This window comes from Sparassis crispa, assembly GCF_003851025.1.
Source record: "Sparassis crispa DNA, contig_000001F, whole genome shotgun sequence".
NCBI lineage: Eukaryota > Fungi > Basidiomycota > Agaricomycetes > Polyporales > Sparassidaceae > Sparassis > Sparassis crispa.
Genome location: NW_020939748.1, coordinates 3,517,171 through 3,535,448, shown reverse-complemented (window position 1 = coordinate 3,535,448; position 18,278 = coordinate 3,517,171). Strand labels below are relative to the sequence as shown.

Genomic DNA, 18,278 nt, shown 5'->3' with positions numbered 1-18,278 from the left:
CTGAAACTTATCGTAGCTATTGTATAGAGTGCAGTGCCACCATTTTATGAGTTTCTGATATATGGTGAACCATGGCTTTACATTCTAGTGATGGCGAGACTCAAGCTGCCAAGAAGTCGCCAACCTGGCTGTCCTTCTCTGGCGAAGTGTGTTAAACTTGGAGGACTGTCTGAAACTTGTAGCAGAGGATTTATAAAGTTAAATTCCATCATTTTATGAGTTCCTAGCATATGGCGAGCCATGGCTTTACATCCTGGTGATGGTGTGACTCAACTAGTAAAAAACTCGCCAACCTGGCTCTCCTTCTTTGGTGAAGTTTGTTAAACTTGGAGGACTGTCTGAAACTTGTGGAAGAGGACTTATAAAGTTAAATTCCATCATTTTATGAGTTCCTAGTATATGGCGAGCCATGGCTTTACATCCTGGTGATGGCGAGACTTAATTTGCCAAACAGTCACCAACCTGGCTGTCCTTCTCTGGCGAAGTTTATTAAACTTGGAGAACTGTCTGAAATTTGTAGAAGAGGACTTATAAAGTGCAATGCCACCATTTTATGAGTTTCTAGTATATGACGAGCCATGGCTTTACATTCTGGTGATGATGAGACTCAATTTGCCAAAAAGTCGCCAACCTGGCTCTCCTTCTCTGGCAAAGTTTGTTAAACTTGGAGGACTGTCTGAAACTTGTAGAAGAGGATTTATAAAGTGCAGTGCTGCCATTCTATGAGTTCCTAATATATGGCGAGCCATGGCTTTACATTCTGGTGATGATGTGACTCAACTAGTAAAAAACTCGCCAACCTGGCTCTCCTTCTCTGGTGCCATTTGTTAAACTTGGAGGAATGTCTGAAACTTGTAGCAGAGGATTTATAAAGTTAAATTCCATCATTTTATGAGTTCATCGTATATGGCGAGCCATGGCTTTACATCCTGGTAATGGTGTGACTCAACTAGTAAAAAACTCGCCAACCTAGCTCTTCTTCTTTGGTGAAGTTTGTTAAACTTGAAGGACTGTCTGATACTTGTAGTAGGGGATTTATAAAGTGAAGTGCCACCATTCTATGAGTTCCTGGTATATGGCGAGCCATGGCCTCACATTCTGGTGAAGGTGAGACTCAACCAGTAAAAAACTCAGCAATCTGACTCTCCTTCTGTAGTAAAGTTTGTCAAACTTGGAGGACTGCACTTCAGGGTACCCTTCCGACCTAGCTCTTAGCTTCAACATAATCTATATTGTGTCATGGCTAAGAGCTTCTCAGGTGTCAGACTGACCATGGTATCTATGTAAGTCCCATGGCCTTATAGGGGAAGTACCTGACCAAGGGAAGGCCATGAAGGGCTAATACCTAGGGACATCCAATAGTCATCCTGTTTAACCCTGTGTTGTCCTATTGCCATGGGAAATCCATGGAGGTCCTTGGTCATTGTCACCTGTCACATGGTGGTAGGGGTCAATATGTATTTCCCGCTCATTATTTCTCTGCCAAATTGGCAGCCACTGGGACTGTATACCTATCGTAGATGCTTTCTACATATACTGTAAACACTGTTATCTGAATTTTATTATAATGAAAATAGCTGCTTGCTGTCAGCTGTTACTTCTCACTTTTTGTGCTTGCTCCATCACATTGTATGAGCAAGGAGGAAATTATAGTCTAGAACAGCACGCTGGCTGAAGCGTGAGCATCAGGTCTACTCAAATCACTAGTCTCAGTTATAAGCAAGGCTTGCATTGACACATAGGATGTTCTTACTAGTGATAACAAGTAAGGAGGACATGAGAAACTGCTGAGCAGCACCTCAACAAGAAAGTGAACTAGGTAAGGAGGATGTGAGAAACTGCCGAGCAGTATCTGAACAAGAAAGTAACTAAGTAAGGAGGACGTGAGAAACTGCGGAGCAGTATCTCAACAAGAAAGTGAACTAAGTCTGCACCTTTTGCAAACTATCAATATTAGTCTCTGACACAATGATATCATGTCCAAAGGGTGCACACTCCTCTCTTAATTGTGCCAAAGTTGTAGGTCATTCCAGTGCGGCAGCCTCAGCAGCTTCCACCAACTGCTGTGTCTTCTCTTCCTGTACATCCACCTGTATGTGGGTAGCAAGCACCAATATCTCAAGTGCAGACACCTTTGCTTCAAGATTTAGGATCGTCGACTGAGCATTTGTATGCTACATCTCCAATGAGTGAGACAGTTCGAGCACAGACTCAAGCTGCTTTGACAGTGTGTTGAGGCGTTCAGTGACATCCTCTGAGGAAGAAGCAGGAACATGGGGGACAGGTGGAGACAATGGCGAGTGCAGATGAGCATGAAGGTGAGACAGGTCTGAGTTGCCACCTTGAAGATGGATGGGATGCGAATCATGGTCCTCATCATTGTCACTCATGCCCATCCCAGTTGGCTCAGGCATTCTTGGGCACCCTAACTCCTCCCTTCTCCACCTTCAGTCTTCTTCCTCTTGCTCAGTGGCTAGCTGTTCTTCATCCTCTTCATCAACTCATTCCAGTTTATGCGGGACAACTGTCGCAATGCTACGTGCATTATCATCATCTCCGAGTAAATCTCCGTCATAATTCATTTTGTCCTGATGCTGCTGCTGGTGAATAGGACTGCCGTTCTGGTGCTGTCTGTACACCTATCAAGCAGGTTCTGCGCACCAGCTGGGCTGTCCACAGTCATACATGGATCTCCTGACAGGTTACTCCAAGGAGCTACATCTCTCCTGTATGGGCCTATGGATGTCCCAGAGGGCCATGGCACTATACATGGATCTCCCGACAGGTCACTCTGGGGAGTTACATCTCTCCCGTATGGGCCTACGGATTTCCCAAAGGGCCATCACAACATATGTGGATCTCCCAACAGGTGATTCTAGGGAGGTACATCTCTCCCGTATGGGCCTACAGATGTCCCAAAGGGCAATGCCAGTCTTCACGTATCTCCCAACAGGTCACTCTGGGGAGTTACATCTCTCTCGTATGGGCCTACGGATGTCTCAAAGGGCAATGCCAGTCTTCATGGATCTCCCGACAGGTCACTCTGAGGAGTTACATCTCTCCCGTATGGGCCTACGGATGTCCCAAAGGGCAATGCCAGTCTTCATGGATCTCCTAACAGGTCACTCTGAGGAGTTACATCTCTCCCATATGGGCCTACAGATGTCCCAAAGGGCCATGGCAACATATGTGGATCTCCCAACAGGTGACTCTAGGGAGGTACATCTCTCCTGTATAGGCCTACAGATGTCCCAAAGGGCAATGCCAGTCTTCACGTATCTCTCAACGGGTCACTCTGGGGAGTTACATCTCTCCCGTATGGGCCTACAGATGTCCCAAAGGGCAATGCCAGTCTTCATGGATCTCTCGACAGGTCACTCTGGGGAGTTACATCTCTCCCGTATGGGCCTACGGATTTCCCAAAGAGCCATGGCAACATATGTGGATCTCCCAACAGGTGACTCTAGGGAGGTACATCTCTCCTGTATAGGCCTACAGATGTCCCAAAGGGCAATGCCAGTCTTCACGTATCTCTCAACGGGTCACTCTGGGGAGTTACATCTCTCCCGTATGGGCCTACAGATGTCCCAAAGGGCAATGCCAGTCTTCACGTATCTCCCAACAGGTCACTCTGGGGAGTTACATCTGTCCCGTATGGGCCTACAGATGTCCCAAAGGGCAATGTCAGTCTTCACGTATCTCCCAACAGGTCACTCTGGGAAGTTACATCTCTCCCGTATGGGCCTACGGATGTCCCAAAGGGCAATGCCAGGGAGATAGAAAGATAGCCGGATCTTCTCACACATTTCACACACATCCCACAATACAGTGGTATATTTTAAGTCAAAATCAAACCGAAACACATTGAGATATATAAGTACATCTGGTAGCTCCTTTTATCGCTACTCTAGCATTCATGGTACCAGTCATTACCTTTATCATCACCGTCAAATAAGTCGCCATAGTCATCATAACCACCCTCGTCATAGATGGGAGATACCACGCGTTGACAAGGGTGAGCAACTTCCACCCTGCGAGATGGCCCAGGCTCAGATTCGTGCAAAGAAGTGGCTACACGGTGGGCACGCGACGTGTCCGCCTGAGCACCGTGAAGTGCACCTGAGGTACCCGCAGATGGCCTGGAGCCAGATGCACGCGTGGACTGGTCATCGCGACGACACTGGCCGTTCCCCGCTGCATCGAAGTCTTGCGAACGATGAGATGCATGCAGCTGTGACGTAGGAGCCCGAGGCCAATGCGGCGGAGGCAGAAGACCTTGTATGGATCGCAGGTGTTGTTGGGGCAGGCGCGAGGAATATTGATCTGCATATGAATAAGGCACATGATCATTGTGCGACGAGGCTGCCGATGGAATTCGAGGGCGAGCGGGTCCGACCAGAGAGTTGTGAGGGGGTACCTGGTGAGGATATTGGGCGCCGCCACCGAATTGTTCATCTTGTGGCAACGGGAACACTTGGCCAGGTGGTGCGAGATAATTGGAAGCCTCACCCATCCGAGCTCTGGCCATAATGTGCAGATTGTTGCTGTGAGCTGCGCCGCCATCGTGGTCTCTCGAATGACGAGATACGCATTGAGCGTCACGGCCACGAGTCGATGGCTCGTTATAGCGAGGATGATGATTGCGTGAAGGAGGACGACTGGCCTGACCTGGACCCTCGTAGCCTTGAATACTTTGGGGCTTATGTCCGAGTGTCTTGCGTGTCGGCGAGATCTCCTCAATGTCCGACCCATCGGACGAAGCTTCACGACGGTGTTTGCGCGGCGGTGCAATGTCAGTATTGATGGTCCTGGCAGGAACCACACTTCTAGCTCTAGGTGGCAATCCTCGCACCGGCCGGACATTAGGGGTTGGCAGCTCCTCAGACTCAGATGACGAAGGTAGAGCCACAGGGCTGACATGGCGACACCTACCCTTCGGAGCAGCATGTGCGACAATCCTGGCCCAACCGGCAATGTCACGGAGGACTCTTAGCCTATTACCCTTGGTGTCCTTCACCAAGGTGACGAGACCCTTGCCCTTGCGCGGATCGTCATCCGGTAGGTCGATGTCAGCTTACAAAATTCATATTAGTCTCAAGGAGTATAGAGTAAACATGAAATAATTACCTTGATCCCATCGTATTATGTGCAGTATTGGGATATTTGTTCTCCCTTTCTGGCACGCCTCAATGAAGCCATCGGTGAGGACCTTCAACTCGGCAGCATTCAAGCTCCTGAACTCGAAGTCGGGGCCCAGGGCGAGAATAGCGGGCGGCCAGTCCACGATGCAGAGCTTGTATGTCGATGCCGTCTTCATCCAGTCTTTCCAGCGAACGCATTTCGTGGCGGCCTCCTCAAATTTCTCTGTATAACTATGATGAGTACAGTAAGATTGAAGGGAAAATGACAACGTACGCAAGTTCTGCTGCATCATGGCCATGAACACTCGATGAAAATGATCACGCGGTGCTTCATTTCCCTGAGCATTGACGTCGACCCGACCGAATGACGATGGCAGCGAGAAACCTCCCTCGTTGAGATTGACAGCCCTGACAGAACGTTCAGTTAAGAATATATTGGAAAGACGATGGAACGAAAACTCACTTGATGGCGGTGGTAAGATCGTCCACCATCTTCCGTACATCCACTTGATTATCTTCGATCAACCGCTTCACTGCAGAAGACCCACCAAAAATCGCGGATGTCTGCCATCCGCCAGCATCAGTTCCCATGTATAAGATGGCCCCCACGACTTCCATGTCAGCCAGATTGCGATACGAAGCGGCCTACACACATGAATCAGCCATGTAGTCAAGTGGGGAAGGCACTGTGTGCACATACCAACGCGGTAAACTGGTCCTTCGCACTCAACATCCGAGCAGTGATGGACTGCATAGAGTGCTTCGCCAGGCTGGGATCCTTCTCGATCGAGTCACAGAAATCGAGAATCAGCTTCATGACGAGTGCACGTTGCTCGTCATTTTGACCGTCGACACCTTCAAACATCTTCTTGTAAGTAGTATTAACCTCCTTCAGGTAGTCCGCAGTGGTGACTGTTGAGGCATGCAAGTCAGCCGCATGCGTAATGACGACAACAGTGAGGACACTCACCATTGTCCGCCTTCGGATGGTGGTAAGAATACCACTGCCTATACTTGTTAGCAGGATTCGCAGCGTGCGAGGGCTTGAACGACAATCCAGCGAGGATCAGGACGTCCCGGGTGGATTTGCCGTGCTTCTGTGCAAGGTTCTCAGCCTCACGCATTACAACCTCTCCAAAGGTGACCGCGGCAGCCCTTGCTTGCTTCGAGAATGGACCCGTACTCTTCTGCCAATTGGCACTGCCAGCCACGGCCTCTTGTTCAGCAATCTCTTCAGCCTCATCAAGCTGCACAACGTGCTGCTTCCCCTTGCCATGAACGGTCCGGCTGTGCATGCGAAGATCATTCCGCTTTTCAAGGGTGCGTGCGTGCAGTCCATGGACTTCAAGTTCGGTGACAACGTCATCCACCATCTCCTTGTCGAGTAAGTCATCATCTTGCTCAGTATTAACATCTTCTTGATGACGTCGCAGATGGTTCTCGCGTCTCATCAGCTCGACCTTCTTCGTCTCACTGTAGTCGCTACCCGAGTACTCCGACATATCATAATCTACATTTAAATCAGTGATGAGCTCATGCACGCACACGGGATAATCTCACCTTCTTGACCTCAGCTTGTAGCAACATTCTGTCCATCAGCACCACTGTGCACGGAGTCAATACCGCCTTCTGATGACAGTGCAAAGCCCCCGTCCGAGCCACCATCAGACATACTATCATCTGGAATTTGTCCTTGAGGCTGCTGCTTCCTGACGGCATCATGGGTCGTGTCCTGCTTGTGTCTTATGTCACGTAGCTTAGGGAGCATAACATATGGCTGGTTCTGTGTGCGGATGGTCAAATTGCGGATGACAAGTGAAATGAGAAAATGAACTTACCGCTTTTGTCGGCTTGCGTAGCACCAACTTGCGGTCGCGATTCCCGGGCATGGGTTCATCGATGGTTTGAGTGTCACTGTAAATGGCGCCGTCCTCCGAGTCTTCGGTGTTGGGCACTCTTTGGTCTCCACCTCTGTCTACATCTGTCCTTCCATGTTCCTCATGAAGTCCATCATTGCCGGCTGGCTCTTCACTGCTCTCGTCCTCGTTGTACGCATCAGCCTCATCAACCGATCTGTGCAGGTTGGCAGCCGCGTGAGCATCTGGCTCTGCTGAGTCGAGATTCGTGTCCTTGTCATTGTTGCTGGGTGCATCGATGCCATCATCCTCGCTCGCCGGTGCCACAGACTTGCCATCACCACCATCGGAGTCGGAAGGGGATGTCCTCCTGGCCTTAGTGTCCCTCTTCGCCGGTAGCTTCGCCTTCTGAAGTCGGATAACAGTAAGTAACACACGTCGAAAAACAAATATGGAGGGAGTGGACATACCCCTTGATGTTGCGCAACCGACTCTGCAGCTTCTTCATCGGCCACGTCAGTAGTTTTGCTCGTACGAGAGCTCTGCTATAGCGGTCAGATCGTTCAGTAGCATTAGATGATGGTTGCGGCACTCCACCTTTTGCTTTGATCCATCTGTGGCTGGGTGACCTTCATCTTTTGGTGGAGAGACATCTTTCTTCTTCTTCGCGGAGTTGCGAGGACGCGATTCTGAGGCAGTCGAAACTTTCTGAACTCCCTTCGTGTGCGACCGCGTCTGCCGCGGTTCGCTCGCATCCAGTGCAGACCGCGTTCGAGGAGGCATCGCGGCTGAGTTCTGAAGTGCAGGAGTCAGACGATTAATCGAACATGGCGGAGGAAGACGAAGGGGCAGTGGATGGCGTCTACTCACATGGAATTGTCCAGATTTGAGTCATTGCGGGCGGCCTCCAAAAAGATCCTTCCTGCCGGATTCTGAACAGAATTCTGAAAAGTCCATCAAACTGAGTAAGGGGATGGGATGAAATGCAACTCACGATATTGCGCCCGCACGAAGGCTCGCGCTAGTCTGAAGAAGAGCTGACAAGACCTCAGGGTGTGCTTCAGCTGCAGATCTGCAGTGAGTATCAAAAGGACAAAGAGTAAATGATACTGTACCTGCAGCTCACACTCAAAGGATACCGTGTTAATAATGGAGACTATTGAGTCGTGCGACATTATCTGCATGTGCAATGTTAATTCCACGGTGTCACGATTTGTCAAGATTCACGAAAGGAGCACAGGAATGTGATGCTAGCGCATCGGTGACGCGCTTGTTGCGACGGCGGTCAGGGCACTCGGGGAATAAAATATTGCCTTGTGGAGCTAAGTGGACCCGATGCACCACACAGACTCACCATAGCGCAGCGTTCGAAGCCCGGAATGTCTTCATCCATGAGCGAAACATGAGGTGGCGGGCAGGTTGAAGACAACGCGCAGAGTTTGGTTGAGAATTTGTATGGGTATACTTGAAATGCTCGTGCTTCCCACAGATGCACAGACTCGCAAGAAATTGAGTCTGCGGGTGAAGCTTCAATAGCGTGCTCGACCGTACAATATTCAGGCGGGCCCATGTAAGTGTCGCTACATTGAGAGAGAGATGACGCAGCCGGATGATACTTGCTCGATATACCACGATATGAGGGTGATAGCGGCCAGTAAACCATGATCTCAGTACCAGAGTAGCAGCAAACATGCAAAGCGGACTGTAGCCATACAGATGCGTCGATACAGGAGAGGCGGTTGATGAACTTGAGCGATCCAGGTGCCGAGTTTGAGCAGAGTGCGAATGTACAATGGGATGTCCCTACATGGAAGTCCCACGTGGTCCTTGCGTTGCCTTCAACAATTCCTATTGACTCGGACAAGTCCTTCGTCAAAATTGCTTCAAGAAAGGTGAGCAAACCAATCTATCCTGATACTCTTCCATCTGTCCGAAATAACACACTACTTTACTACAGACAGCTAACTACACCCCGTTTTCTCTGAGAGTTCCAGCAAGCATCCCTCTAGGGACGTGCACTCCTTCCACCCATCGATCGCGATGGTTTCTCACTCGACAGTGAGGTCCCCACCGAAATACGTGCAACATGATCCAGGTCCTACTTTTCAACAACTGCCCCACGATGATATGGTAGACGGAATTCCTTGGTGCATCACAGCTTGCGTCCTTCAGCATTCGCAAGACCTGCATCATGAATCACAATTATCTGTGTACATGTACGTCTCGCTCACGGATTAACGCGTCAACGTACACCAGCTATAGAATGTCCAAACTAACCCTTTTCATCTCTAGGCAATTCGAGGCGGCCGTCATAACTGCGGTTCACCCACGCCCGATCTCTGCCTAAATATCTTGGGCGGATGCCGCCGATTGCGACTGTTCGCCGCCCCCATGGCGATGTTTCAAGGGGCTCGAGCATGTGTCAAGCGGGACGTGGAAGGTAAGCCCCTTCTGCATGTCTTCGCGACCATCCCCTCAACGATTTTTTCAGTTCAAGCACTCCCAAGACTGTATCGCAATGTCCTTCCGCCGACCCAGGGTTCATTATTCTAAAGGTTCATCTCCCGTGCATCCTTCGTCATCCCAGCCATCTTCTCGCTCAGTTTCTCGTTCGACCTCTCCTGAAAAAACCCCTACGTCACATGTTCATCTCATCCAGCCTATAGACTTCCCTCGACAAAGGCGACCCCATGGTGCAAAGCATCTTTTCCTGCCTGGCCCCGAGAGCCTGGTAACGCTGCCTGGCTGCCTCAATTTCACGCATGCCAACCTTCCGAGAGGTCGATCTTCCACTCGCATGCAGCACGGTCCGTCCGCTACTCAGCAAGGGGTTCCTAGTTCAGACGATCCATTCCTTTCACATGTCGACGATCTTCCTGTTTCAAGTCCAGAGCGTTTTTTTTTTCGACGGCGTTTACACGTCCTTGCTTGATGAACCGGCTGCCGTCCGAGCGGCACGCCTCCGGCAGAAGAAGGCCCACCAGTGGCAGAGGTGGGTGACGGAGGTCATACCTTCGCTGCTCCTTCCCCACATGGAATTACTTCGGTTGAGCGAATCATTGCGTCAAAACGTTGACATCCCGCGTGCGTGCACCTGCGGTGGTGAGCACGTAAGAACACTGAAGGTTGTGTGTGTCTACTTTGAATGTAGGTTTCCTTTCCCTGTGGTACATGATCCTATGCTCATGAATTGCAGCTCTTCGCTATGTAAATATCAATGTTTGTTTATGCTCGCCTGCTGCTCTACAGTTACTCTCGCGCGGGCTGTTCCCCTGCACGCCTCAGGCGCCCACACTCGCCGTGGACCTGAATCTGCTGCGATTTACTCAACAGCTATTTGTCCGCCTACCTCCTAACACCACGTCATTCTGTGCGACGCTAGAAGCATTTCTCGGGGACCGGGGATATAAGCTCACGACAAGGGTATGAATTCTCCTTACTGCTCTATTTATATAGCTGCTCACATCACCGGTAGGACTCATTGCATCGACGATTCGGAAACGCGCTCCTCTGGTACTCAAACCTCCTCAATGCGACTAAGAGACACGTGCAGGATGCTGTCAAACAAGCCCGATGTTCTGTCTTGCATGAGGCCTGTGAGTCGACATCACACATTCGGACACCTGGTACGTTAGTAGCGTTACTTGACCGAACGCATCGTATTGACTGTCTTCGCAGATATTGGCTCAATGCGGCCTTGCTCCCCTTCCCCCTCGCCATTGCCCTCGGCCTTCGCCTCTTCATCGCACTTCGATTCGCACTCACAATCATGCTTGCCCTCGGATTCACCGATGCGCTCGACCTCGGATTCACTGATGCGCTCGACCTCGGAGTCACCGATGCACTCGACCTCGAAGTCTCCGACGCCCTCGAACTCGGAGTCACCGACGCACTCACGCTCGGAGTCACCAACGCGTTCGCCGTCGAAGCTGTCATCTCCCGCCGTAGATGGAGGGCATGCTGGACAGAGCAAGCCGTTCACACTGCCGGAGGACCTGCTGAGACCAAGTGAGTACTTGCGCAAGCGATGTCCGTTGTGCTTCAGTGGGAAGGCGCAACAAGACGGTAACGATATGTGAGCTGTGCTACGCTATTTACTGACTGTAAATCAAAACTCATTTGTCTTCAGTCCAGATGTGATCGTTTATATCGACGCTTGTTTCACTCAAAAACGTAGAAGGGGGAAGGGAGACGGGCATGATCATCCACGTGAAGCCGAGGAGTCAGTCTTCATCCCGGAGGAGGAGGTGAAGAAAATGGAGTCGTATGTTGAGCAAATTCGACCAAGTAGGGACACTGGGCGGCGCCGTGCCCAACCTCCCATTTCAGCCGACGACAATGATGGGTATGAAGAAGGCCTCAAGGTACCAAGGTCTGTGCTCGATGGCTGCCATGAATCCTTCCTTGCCGCCGATGAAAAGCGCGAGAAGGCTAGCACACAGTTTTTCTCGGACACCGGCCTGATGGCATTGCTGTGCAGGCATGATCGTGTCCTTTGGTTAGTAAACATGACCTCAGCAGGGGAGAAACAACATTACACTCTCGCTCTCATTCAACGGCTCTTCGTGCATCTACCCCGTTCCACCACCATCGGGATCTTGTATGATATCGCCTGCCAGCTGCACTGGAGTTGCGTCAAGTGGGACCTTCTCGGGGATTTGTTTGACCGCATCATGTTCGCTGTCTCGATCTTTCACGTGTACGGGCATCAATGGCCATGCCAACTGATATACCATCCGAGGAAATGCATTGGATTTGGGCTCACAGATGGGGAGGGTTGTGAACGCTTCTGGAGCTCAATCCGGAAGCTAATACCATCTCTTCGTGTCTCTGGGGTGAGTGTTTCAGCGTGCTCATTGTGCATCAAAATCTAACCGCTACTTTAGTATCATCAGCGCCTGTTCATTCTCGATGCACAAGTCAAGTATCTTGACCAGCAGTCCCTCTTCAGCCTCGGTCATTGGCTCAATAAGAAGTGGAAGCAATGCCAGGCCAAGAGACTTGTAGCGGCGGAAGCAGTTGAGCAATGTGGGATCACAGATGAGGTGTTACGTGAGCAATGGGCGGCACAGGTTCGCGATCAAACCAAGCCCGCGCCTCGTACGTCGTTCATTCATATCTCTTATCATGCAAATGTGATACTGATCCGCATACTTCAGGGCGTTCTCGCGATAAAGGAAAGAAGGCAATCCAGACAATCCTGGCGCTGCAGAAGATGCTCGGCGCGTACAACGAGAGTGTGCGCCTACTGGAACTCAAGTTACTTGGTGACGACGATGACATATTCAGCATCGAGGAGGTCAGCTTAAAGCTGATGGAGGCAAGGTCTAAAGTAGTGAACGTCAAGCAAGCCTTGCAACGTAAGAAGACTGCGTTAGGAGTTGGTGAGCGGCTGCAGCTCTCACATTTGATCAACAACGCCTTCCTGAGGCTGCGTATGAATGCGCACGCAGTCAAGCAGCACATCCGCGACCGTCTCCACCAGCGCAAGTTCGAGCTCGAGCGGCTCGAACGCTCGTATCGTCAAACGGTCAACAGTAAGTCTCCACATGTTGGATTTAGTCTAACAACTGATGACATGTTGAGACAACAAGCTCAGCTCTCACGCTGAGTCGTCAATCAAGCGTCGTGAGCCCGGCATCCTCAAGCTGGCCAAGACCTACAACGACTTGTGCAAGCAGATGGACCTTCTCATCAAGCAACGCAAGGCCCCGCGATACGCAGTGTCGCTGCAGCCGATTCAAGGCAACGGCCTCTTCAAGCTTGACATCGATGACGATATTTGGCAAGATGTCGGCCTCGATGATGATGACGACATTGCCGCGGTCCCACGTTGGCTCGGTGATGAGACTGTTCGCGAAGGCATCAAGAATCGCCTCTTACTAGATCGCTGCAATGAGGAGGAGGAGCGGTTGCGGGAAGAAAGGTGTTCTCTGCAAGAGTGGTTTGCGGAGGAGTGAACGAGCAATGAGAGGGCTTGCGTGGATGCAGGTAAGTCTCACTGCAGTTCTCTCTCTGTCGCAGTGGTCTGATTATATGCAGGTGACAATCCAGACCTCCTCTACCAGCTTGACTGTCAACGTGAGTCGTTATGCCTGCTGTGTGTGACGTGGCAGGCCCGAGTACGCATGATCCCTTGCAAATGAGACATGACCGAGACCTGGGGTCCATCCAAAGCACAGCTAACTGCAGCAGCTGCATATGAGGTCACCGGAAGCTGGGATGATGAAGGTGATGGTATCCGCTCCGTGAATGCTGCGCTGGATGCCAACGATGAAGATGAGGTGAGCTTTGATGAGGCCACGGATCCCGAAGATGATGGTGAACTCCTTGATGCTGCTGAGGGTGCTGCATTGACTGATGCATATCATCCCAGTGCAGTAGATTTTGACTCCGATAGTCTCTTCGATGATGGAGTCATGCGAATGGTTAGTCAATCCTCGCGCAAGCGGGTGCTTCACCTCTAGAACTTTGTAACAAGTAGGATTGCTCAAATTGTCTAGTTAAAACTGTAGCACAGATGAGTGGGAGGTATACAACTTCGGAAATCCAAGTATGTCTATATATCTCTGACATAGCCATTGGGATGTCCATTTCCCCAGATAGGAGTGTTGTACCTCCCTAGAATAACTTGTTGGGAGATATGATGGCCCTTTGGGACATTCGTAGGCCCATACGGGAGAGATGTAACTCCCCAGAGTGACCTGTTAGGAGATCCATGAAGACTGGCATTGCCCTTTGGGACATCTGTAGGCCCATATGGGAGAGATGTAACTCCTCAGAGTGACCTGTTAGGAGATCCATGAAGACTGGCATTGCCCTTTGGGACATCCGTAGGCCCATACGGGAGAGATGTAACTCCTCAGAGTGACCTGTTAGGAGATCCATGAAGACTGGCATTGCCCTTTGGGACATCCGTAGGCCCATACGGGAGAGATGTAACTCCTCAGAGTGACCTGTCGGGAGATCCATGAAGACTGGCATTGCCCTTTGAGACATCCGTAGGCCCATACGAGAGAGATGTAACTCCCCAGAGTGACCTGTTGGGAGATACGTGAAGACTGGCATTGCCCTTTGGGACATCTGTAGGCCCATACGGGAGAGATGTACCTCCCTAGAATCACCTGTTGGGAGATCCACATATGTTGTGATGGCCCTTTGGGAAATCCGTAGGCCCATACGGGAGAGATGTAACTCCCCAGAGTGACCTGTCGGGAGATCCATGTATAGTGCCATGGCCCTCTGGGACATCCATAGGCCCATACAGGAGAGATGTAGCTCCTTGGAGTAACCTGTCAGGAGATCCATGTATGACTGTGGACAGCCCAGCTGGTGCGCAGAACCTGCTTGATAGGTGTACAGACAGCACCAGAACGGCAGTCCTATTCACCAGCAGCAGCATCAGGACAAAATGAATTATGACGGAGATTTACTCGGAGATGATGATAATGCACGTAGCATTGCGACAGTTGTCCCGCATAAACTGGAATGAGTTGATGAAGAGGATGAAGAACAGCTAGCCACTGAGCAAGAGGAAGAAGACTGAAGGTGGAGAAGGGAGGAGTTAGGGTGCCCAAGAATGCCTGAGCCAACTGGGATGGGCATGAGTGACAATGATGAGGACCATGATTCGCATCCCATCCATCTTCAAGGTGGCAACTCAGACCTGTCTCACCTTCATGCTCATCTGCACTCGCCATTGTCTCCACCTGTCCCCCATGTTCCTGCTTCTTCCTCAGAGGATGTCACTGAACGCCTCAACACACTGTCAAAGCAGCTTGAGTCTGTGCTCGAACTGTCTCACTCATTGGAGATGTAGCATACAAATGCTCAGTCGACGATCCTAAATCTTGAAGCAAAGGTGTCTGCACTTGAGATATTGGTGCTTGCTACCCACATACAGGTGGATGTACAGGAAGAGAAGACACAGCAGTTGGTGGAAGCTGCTGAGGCTGCCGCACTGGAATGACCTACAACTTTGGCACAATTAAGAGAGGAGTGTGCACCCTTTGGACATGATATCATTGTGTCAGAGACTAATATTGATAGTTTGCAAAAGGTGCAGACTTAGTTCACTTTCTTGTTGAGATACTGCTCCGCAGTTTCTCACGTCCTCCTTACTTAGTTACTTTCTTGCTCGGCAGTTTCTCACATCCTCCTTACCTAGTTCACTTTCTTGTTGAGGTGCTGCTCAGCAGTTTCTCATGTCCTCCTTACTTGTTATCACTAGTAAGAACATCCTATGTGTCAATGCAAGCCTTGCTTATAACTGAGACTAGTGATTTGAGTAGACCTGATGCTCACGCTTCAGCCAGCGTGCTGTTCTAGACTATAATTTCCTCCTTGCTCATACAATGTGATGGAGCAAGCACAAAAAGTGAGAAGTAACAGCTGACAGCAAGCAGCTATTTTCATTATAATAAAATTCAGATAACAGTGTTTACAGTATATGTAGAAAGCATCTACGATAGGTATACAGTCCCAGTGGCTGCCAATTTGGCAGAGAAATAATGAGCGGGAAATACATATTGACCCCTACCACCATGTGACAGGTGACAATGACCAAGGACCTCCATGGATTTCCCATGGCAATAGGACAACACAGGGTTAAACAGGATGACTATTGGATGTCCCTAGGTATTAGCCCTTCATGGCCTTCCCTTGGTCAGGTACTTCCCCTATAAGGCCATGGGACTTACATAGATACCATGGTCAGTCTGACACCTGAGAAGCTCTTAGCCATGACACAATATAGATTATGTTGAAGCTAAGAGCTAGGTCGGAAGGGTACTCTGAAGTGAGGACTGTCTAGAATTGATAGTAGCTGCAGTATCAAGTGAAGCACCGTCATTGTTTGAGTTTCTTGTAGATGGGAGCTATGGCTTAATATCCTGATAATGGCTAGACTCAACCGATAAACATATCACTAACCTGGCTCTTCTTCTCTGATGAAGTTAGTCAAACTTGAAGCACTGTCTGGAATTTATAGTAGACATTTCATAATGTGAAGTGCCATCACTTTCTGAGTTCCTGATCAATGGTGAGCTATAGCTTCATATCCTGATAATAGTTAGACTTAACCAGGAAAAGAATGACCAATCTGGCACTTGTTCTCTGATAAAGGTTGTCTAACTTAAAGCACTGTTTAAAAATTGAAGTAAATGTTATATCAAGTGGTGCCAGCATTTTGTGAGTTCCTTATAGATGGTGAGCCACAGGGAAAATGTAACTGGCAACCTGATACTTCTTTTTTCACATACACTGATGAATTTTATATGATATACAGTACTAACTATAAGTTGTAGCAGTAGCTATATACTGTGATGTCCTTTTATATGGACTTCTGGCTGATGTCAGGCTGTGTTTGTACATTTTGGCAAAGTGTGGATGCACTGAGATTCAATGCTGACAATCTGCTATTTATTATAAAGTGAAGTATCTAAGCCTTTCAAAACTTAAAGCAGCAGTTGCATTACTGTTCAATGCCAGTGCTGTATGACTTCGTAGTTGGTTTTGAGCCACATCTAATCACCCTAAATACACTCACAAGTTAGCATGCTAACCGGCTGTGATAATCTTATATATGTATAATATGGAAGAGTGACTAAATCTTACAACAGCAGTTGTATGCTCTAAATTAGAAGCCTTGCATTACTTCTTGAAGTTTAGCAAGATACACACACCCATTCTAATGATCTGTGAACACTTTGAGAAGTTCAGCATACAACTTACCATTTCTCTGCATGATACTATGTGTAATAAAGTACAACACTTTATATGCAAAATATGATGTTGTGGTTAGTTTTGATTGTAATCACTTAGTGTTATGTGAAGAATTCAATATTGTCTACCTTTAATGAACTTCACGTGACTTGCTGAACTGGTCAAGGAATCACACTTTCCTTTTTAGTCTCCGAGTGCACACACATCTACATGAACATAATGGCTCCTATATGTGTTTTCTTCTATATATTTGAGATTCTTCTTCAATACATTTTTCTATCTACATTAAAGGATGGTGATTATATAGACCTTATATCAGAGCTAGATAGATTCTTGACATGTTTATAAGAAGTCTATAGAGCTCAGAGTGAAATATTGCTAACTCTTCGGAAGTGAACTTTGCTGTTTTTTGAGAAGTAAAGCTTGCCAATCACTTAACATTACAGTTGACCACATGTTGTCTTGAAAAAGATACATCTGTCATTTTCTAACAAATGTCTGGCATTTAGTTATATGAAAAGCAAAACACACTTTATAAACTTAAGTGTAGCTCTCTCCAAAGAATTACACTTAATTGTTATTGAGAATTAATAGCTGTTAAGTCACAATATGATATTGCTACTCCAAGTTGCAGTTCATCCTCCACAGTATATAACTTTGGCCGTAAGTTTCAGATAATACTCCATTGCATACAGACTTCATTACAGAAGCAGCTAGTCGTTTAGCATTTTTATGTGTGAAACTATGGCTGGCCATCAATCAGGAACTCATAACATGGTGGCCCTTCACTTTATATAACAGCTGTTATCAATTCCAGACAGTGCTTCAAGTTGAATTAACTTTACCAGAGAAGGACCGCCAGGTTAGTGGAGAATCACCAGATTAAGTCTAGCCATCGTCAGGATGTGAAGCCATGGCTCAACGTCTATCAGAAACTCATGAAATGGTGGTGCTTTACTTTATATACCAACTACTATGAATTCCAGATAGTGCTCCAAGTTTTGTGAACTCTGTCAGAGAAGGAGAGCCAAATTGCTGAGTTTTTTACTGGTTGAGTCTCACCTTCACCAGAATGTGAGGCCATGGCTCGCCATATACCAGGAACTCATAGAATGGTGGCACTTCACTTTATAAATCCCCTACTACAAGTATCAGACAGTCCTTCAAGTTTAACAAACTTCACCAAAGAAGGAGAGCTAGGTTGGCGAGTTTTTTACTAGTTGAGTCACACCATTACCAGGATGTAAAGCCATGGCTCTCCATATATGCAGGAAGTCTAAAATAGCAGTACTGCACTTTATAAATCCTCTTCTACAAGTTTCAGACAGTCCTCCAAGTTTAACAAACTTTGCCAAAGAAGGAGAGCTAGGTTGGCGACTTTTTGGCAAATTGAGTCTCACCATCACCAGAATGTAAAGCCATGGTTCACCATATATCAGAAACTCATAAAATGGTGGCACTGCACTCTATATGACAGCTACGATAAGTTTCAGGCAGGACTCCATGTTGTAAAAACTCCACCAGAGATGTAGTGTCAGGTTAGCGATTAGGTGTCTTG

At 48.5% G+C, this 18,278-nt stretch overlaps 3 protein-coding genes across 3 annotated transcripts; 2 read left to right on the top strand and 1 right to left on the bottom strand.

Moving 5' to 3' along the window:
- Window positions 1–3,907: 3,907 nt before the first annotated feature.
- SCP_0212710 (hypothetical protein) lies at window positions 3,908–7,780 on the bottom strand (the record flags this gene model as incomplete). The annotated part of the gene is made up of 10 exons (XM_027755180.1): window positions 3,908–5,073; window positions 5,128–5,364; window positions 5,416–5,549; window positions 5,605–5,786; window positions 5,842–6,053; window positions 6,112–6,651; window positions 6,765–6,924; window positions 6,980–7,405; window positions 7,468–7,539; window positions 7,595–7,780. The coding sequence occupies 10 exons, from the start codon at window positions 7,778–7,780 to the stop codon at window positions 3,908–3,910; spliced, it is 3,315 nt and encodes a 1,104-aa protein (XP_027610981.1).
- A 1,979-nt stretch (window positions 7,781–9,759) lies between these two features.
- On the top strand, window positions 9,760–12,957 carry SCP_0212700 (hypothetical protein; the record flags this gene model as incomplete). Its single annotated transcript, XM_027755179.1, has 8 exons — window positions 9,760–10,144; window positions 10,194–10,420; window positions 10,473–10,627; window positions 10,676–11,005; window positions 11,127–11,832; window positions 11,884–12,097; window positions 12,157–12,534; window positions 12,584–12,957. The coding sequence occupies 8 exons, from the start codon at window positions 9,760–9,762 to the stop codon at window positions 12,955–12,957; spliced, it is 2,769 nt and encodes a 922-aa protein (XP_027610980.1).
- A 189-nt stretch (window positions 12,958–13,146) lies between these two features.
- On the top strand, window positions 13,147–13,464 carry SCP_0212690 (hypothetical protein; the record flags this gene model as incomplete). Its single annotated transcript, XM_027755178.1, has 1 exon — window positions 13,147–13,464. The coding sequence occupies one exon, from the start codon at window positions 13,147–13,149 to the stop codon at window positions 13,462–13,464; it is 318 nt and encodes a 105-aa protein (XP_027610979.1).
- Window positions 13,465–18,278: the final 4,814 nt, after the last annotated feature.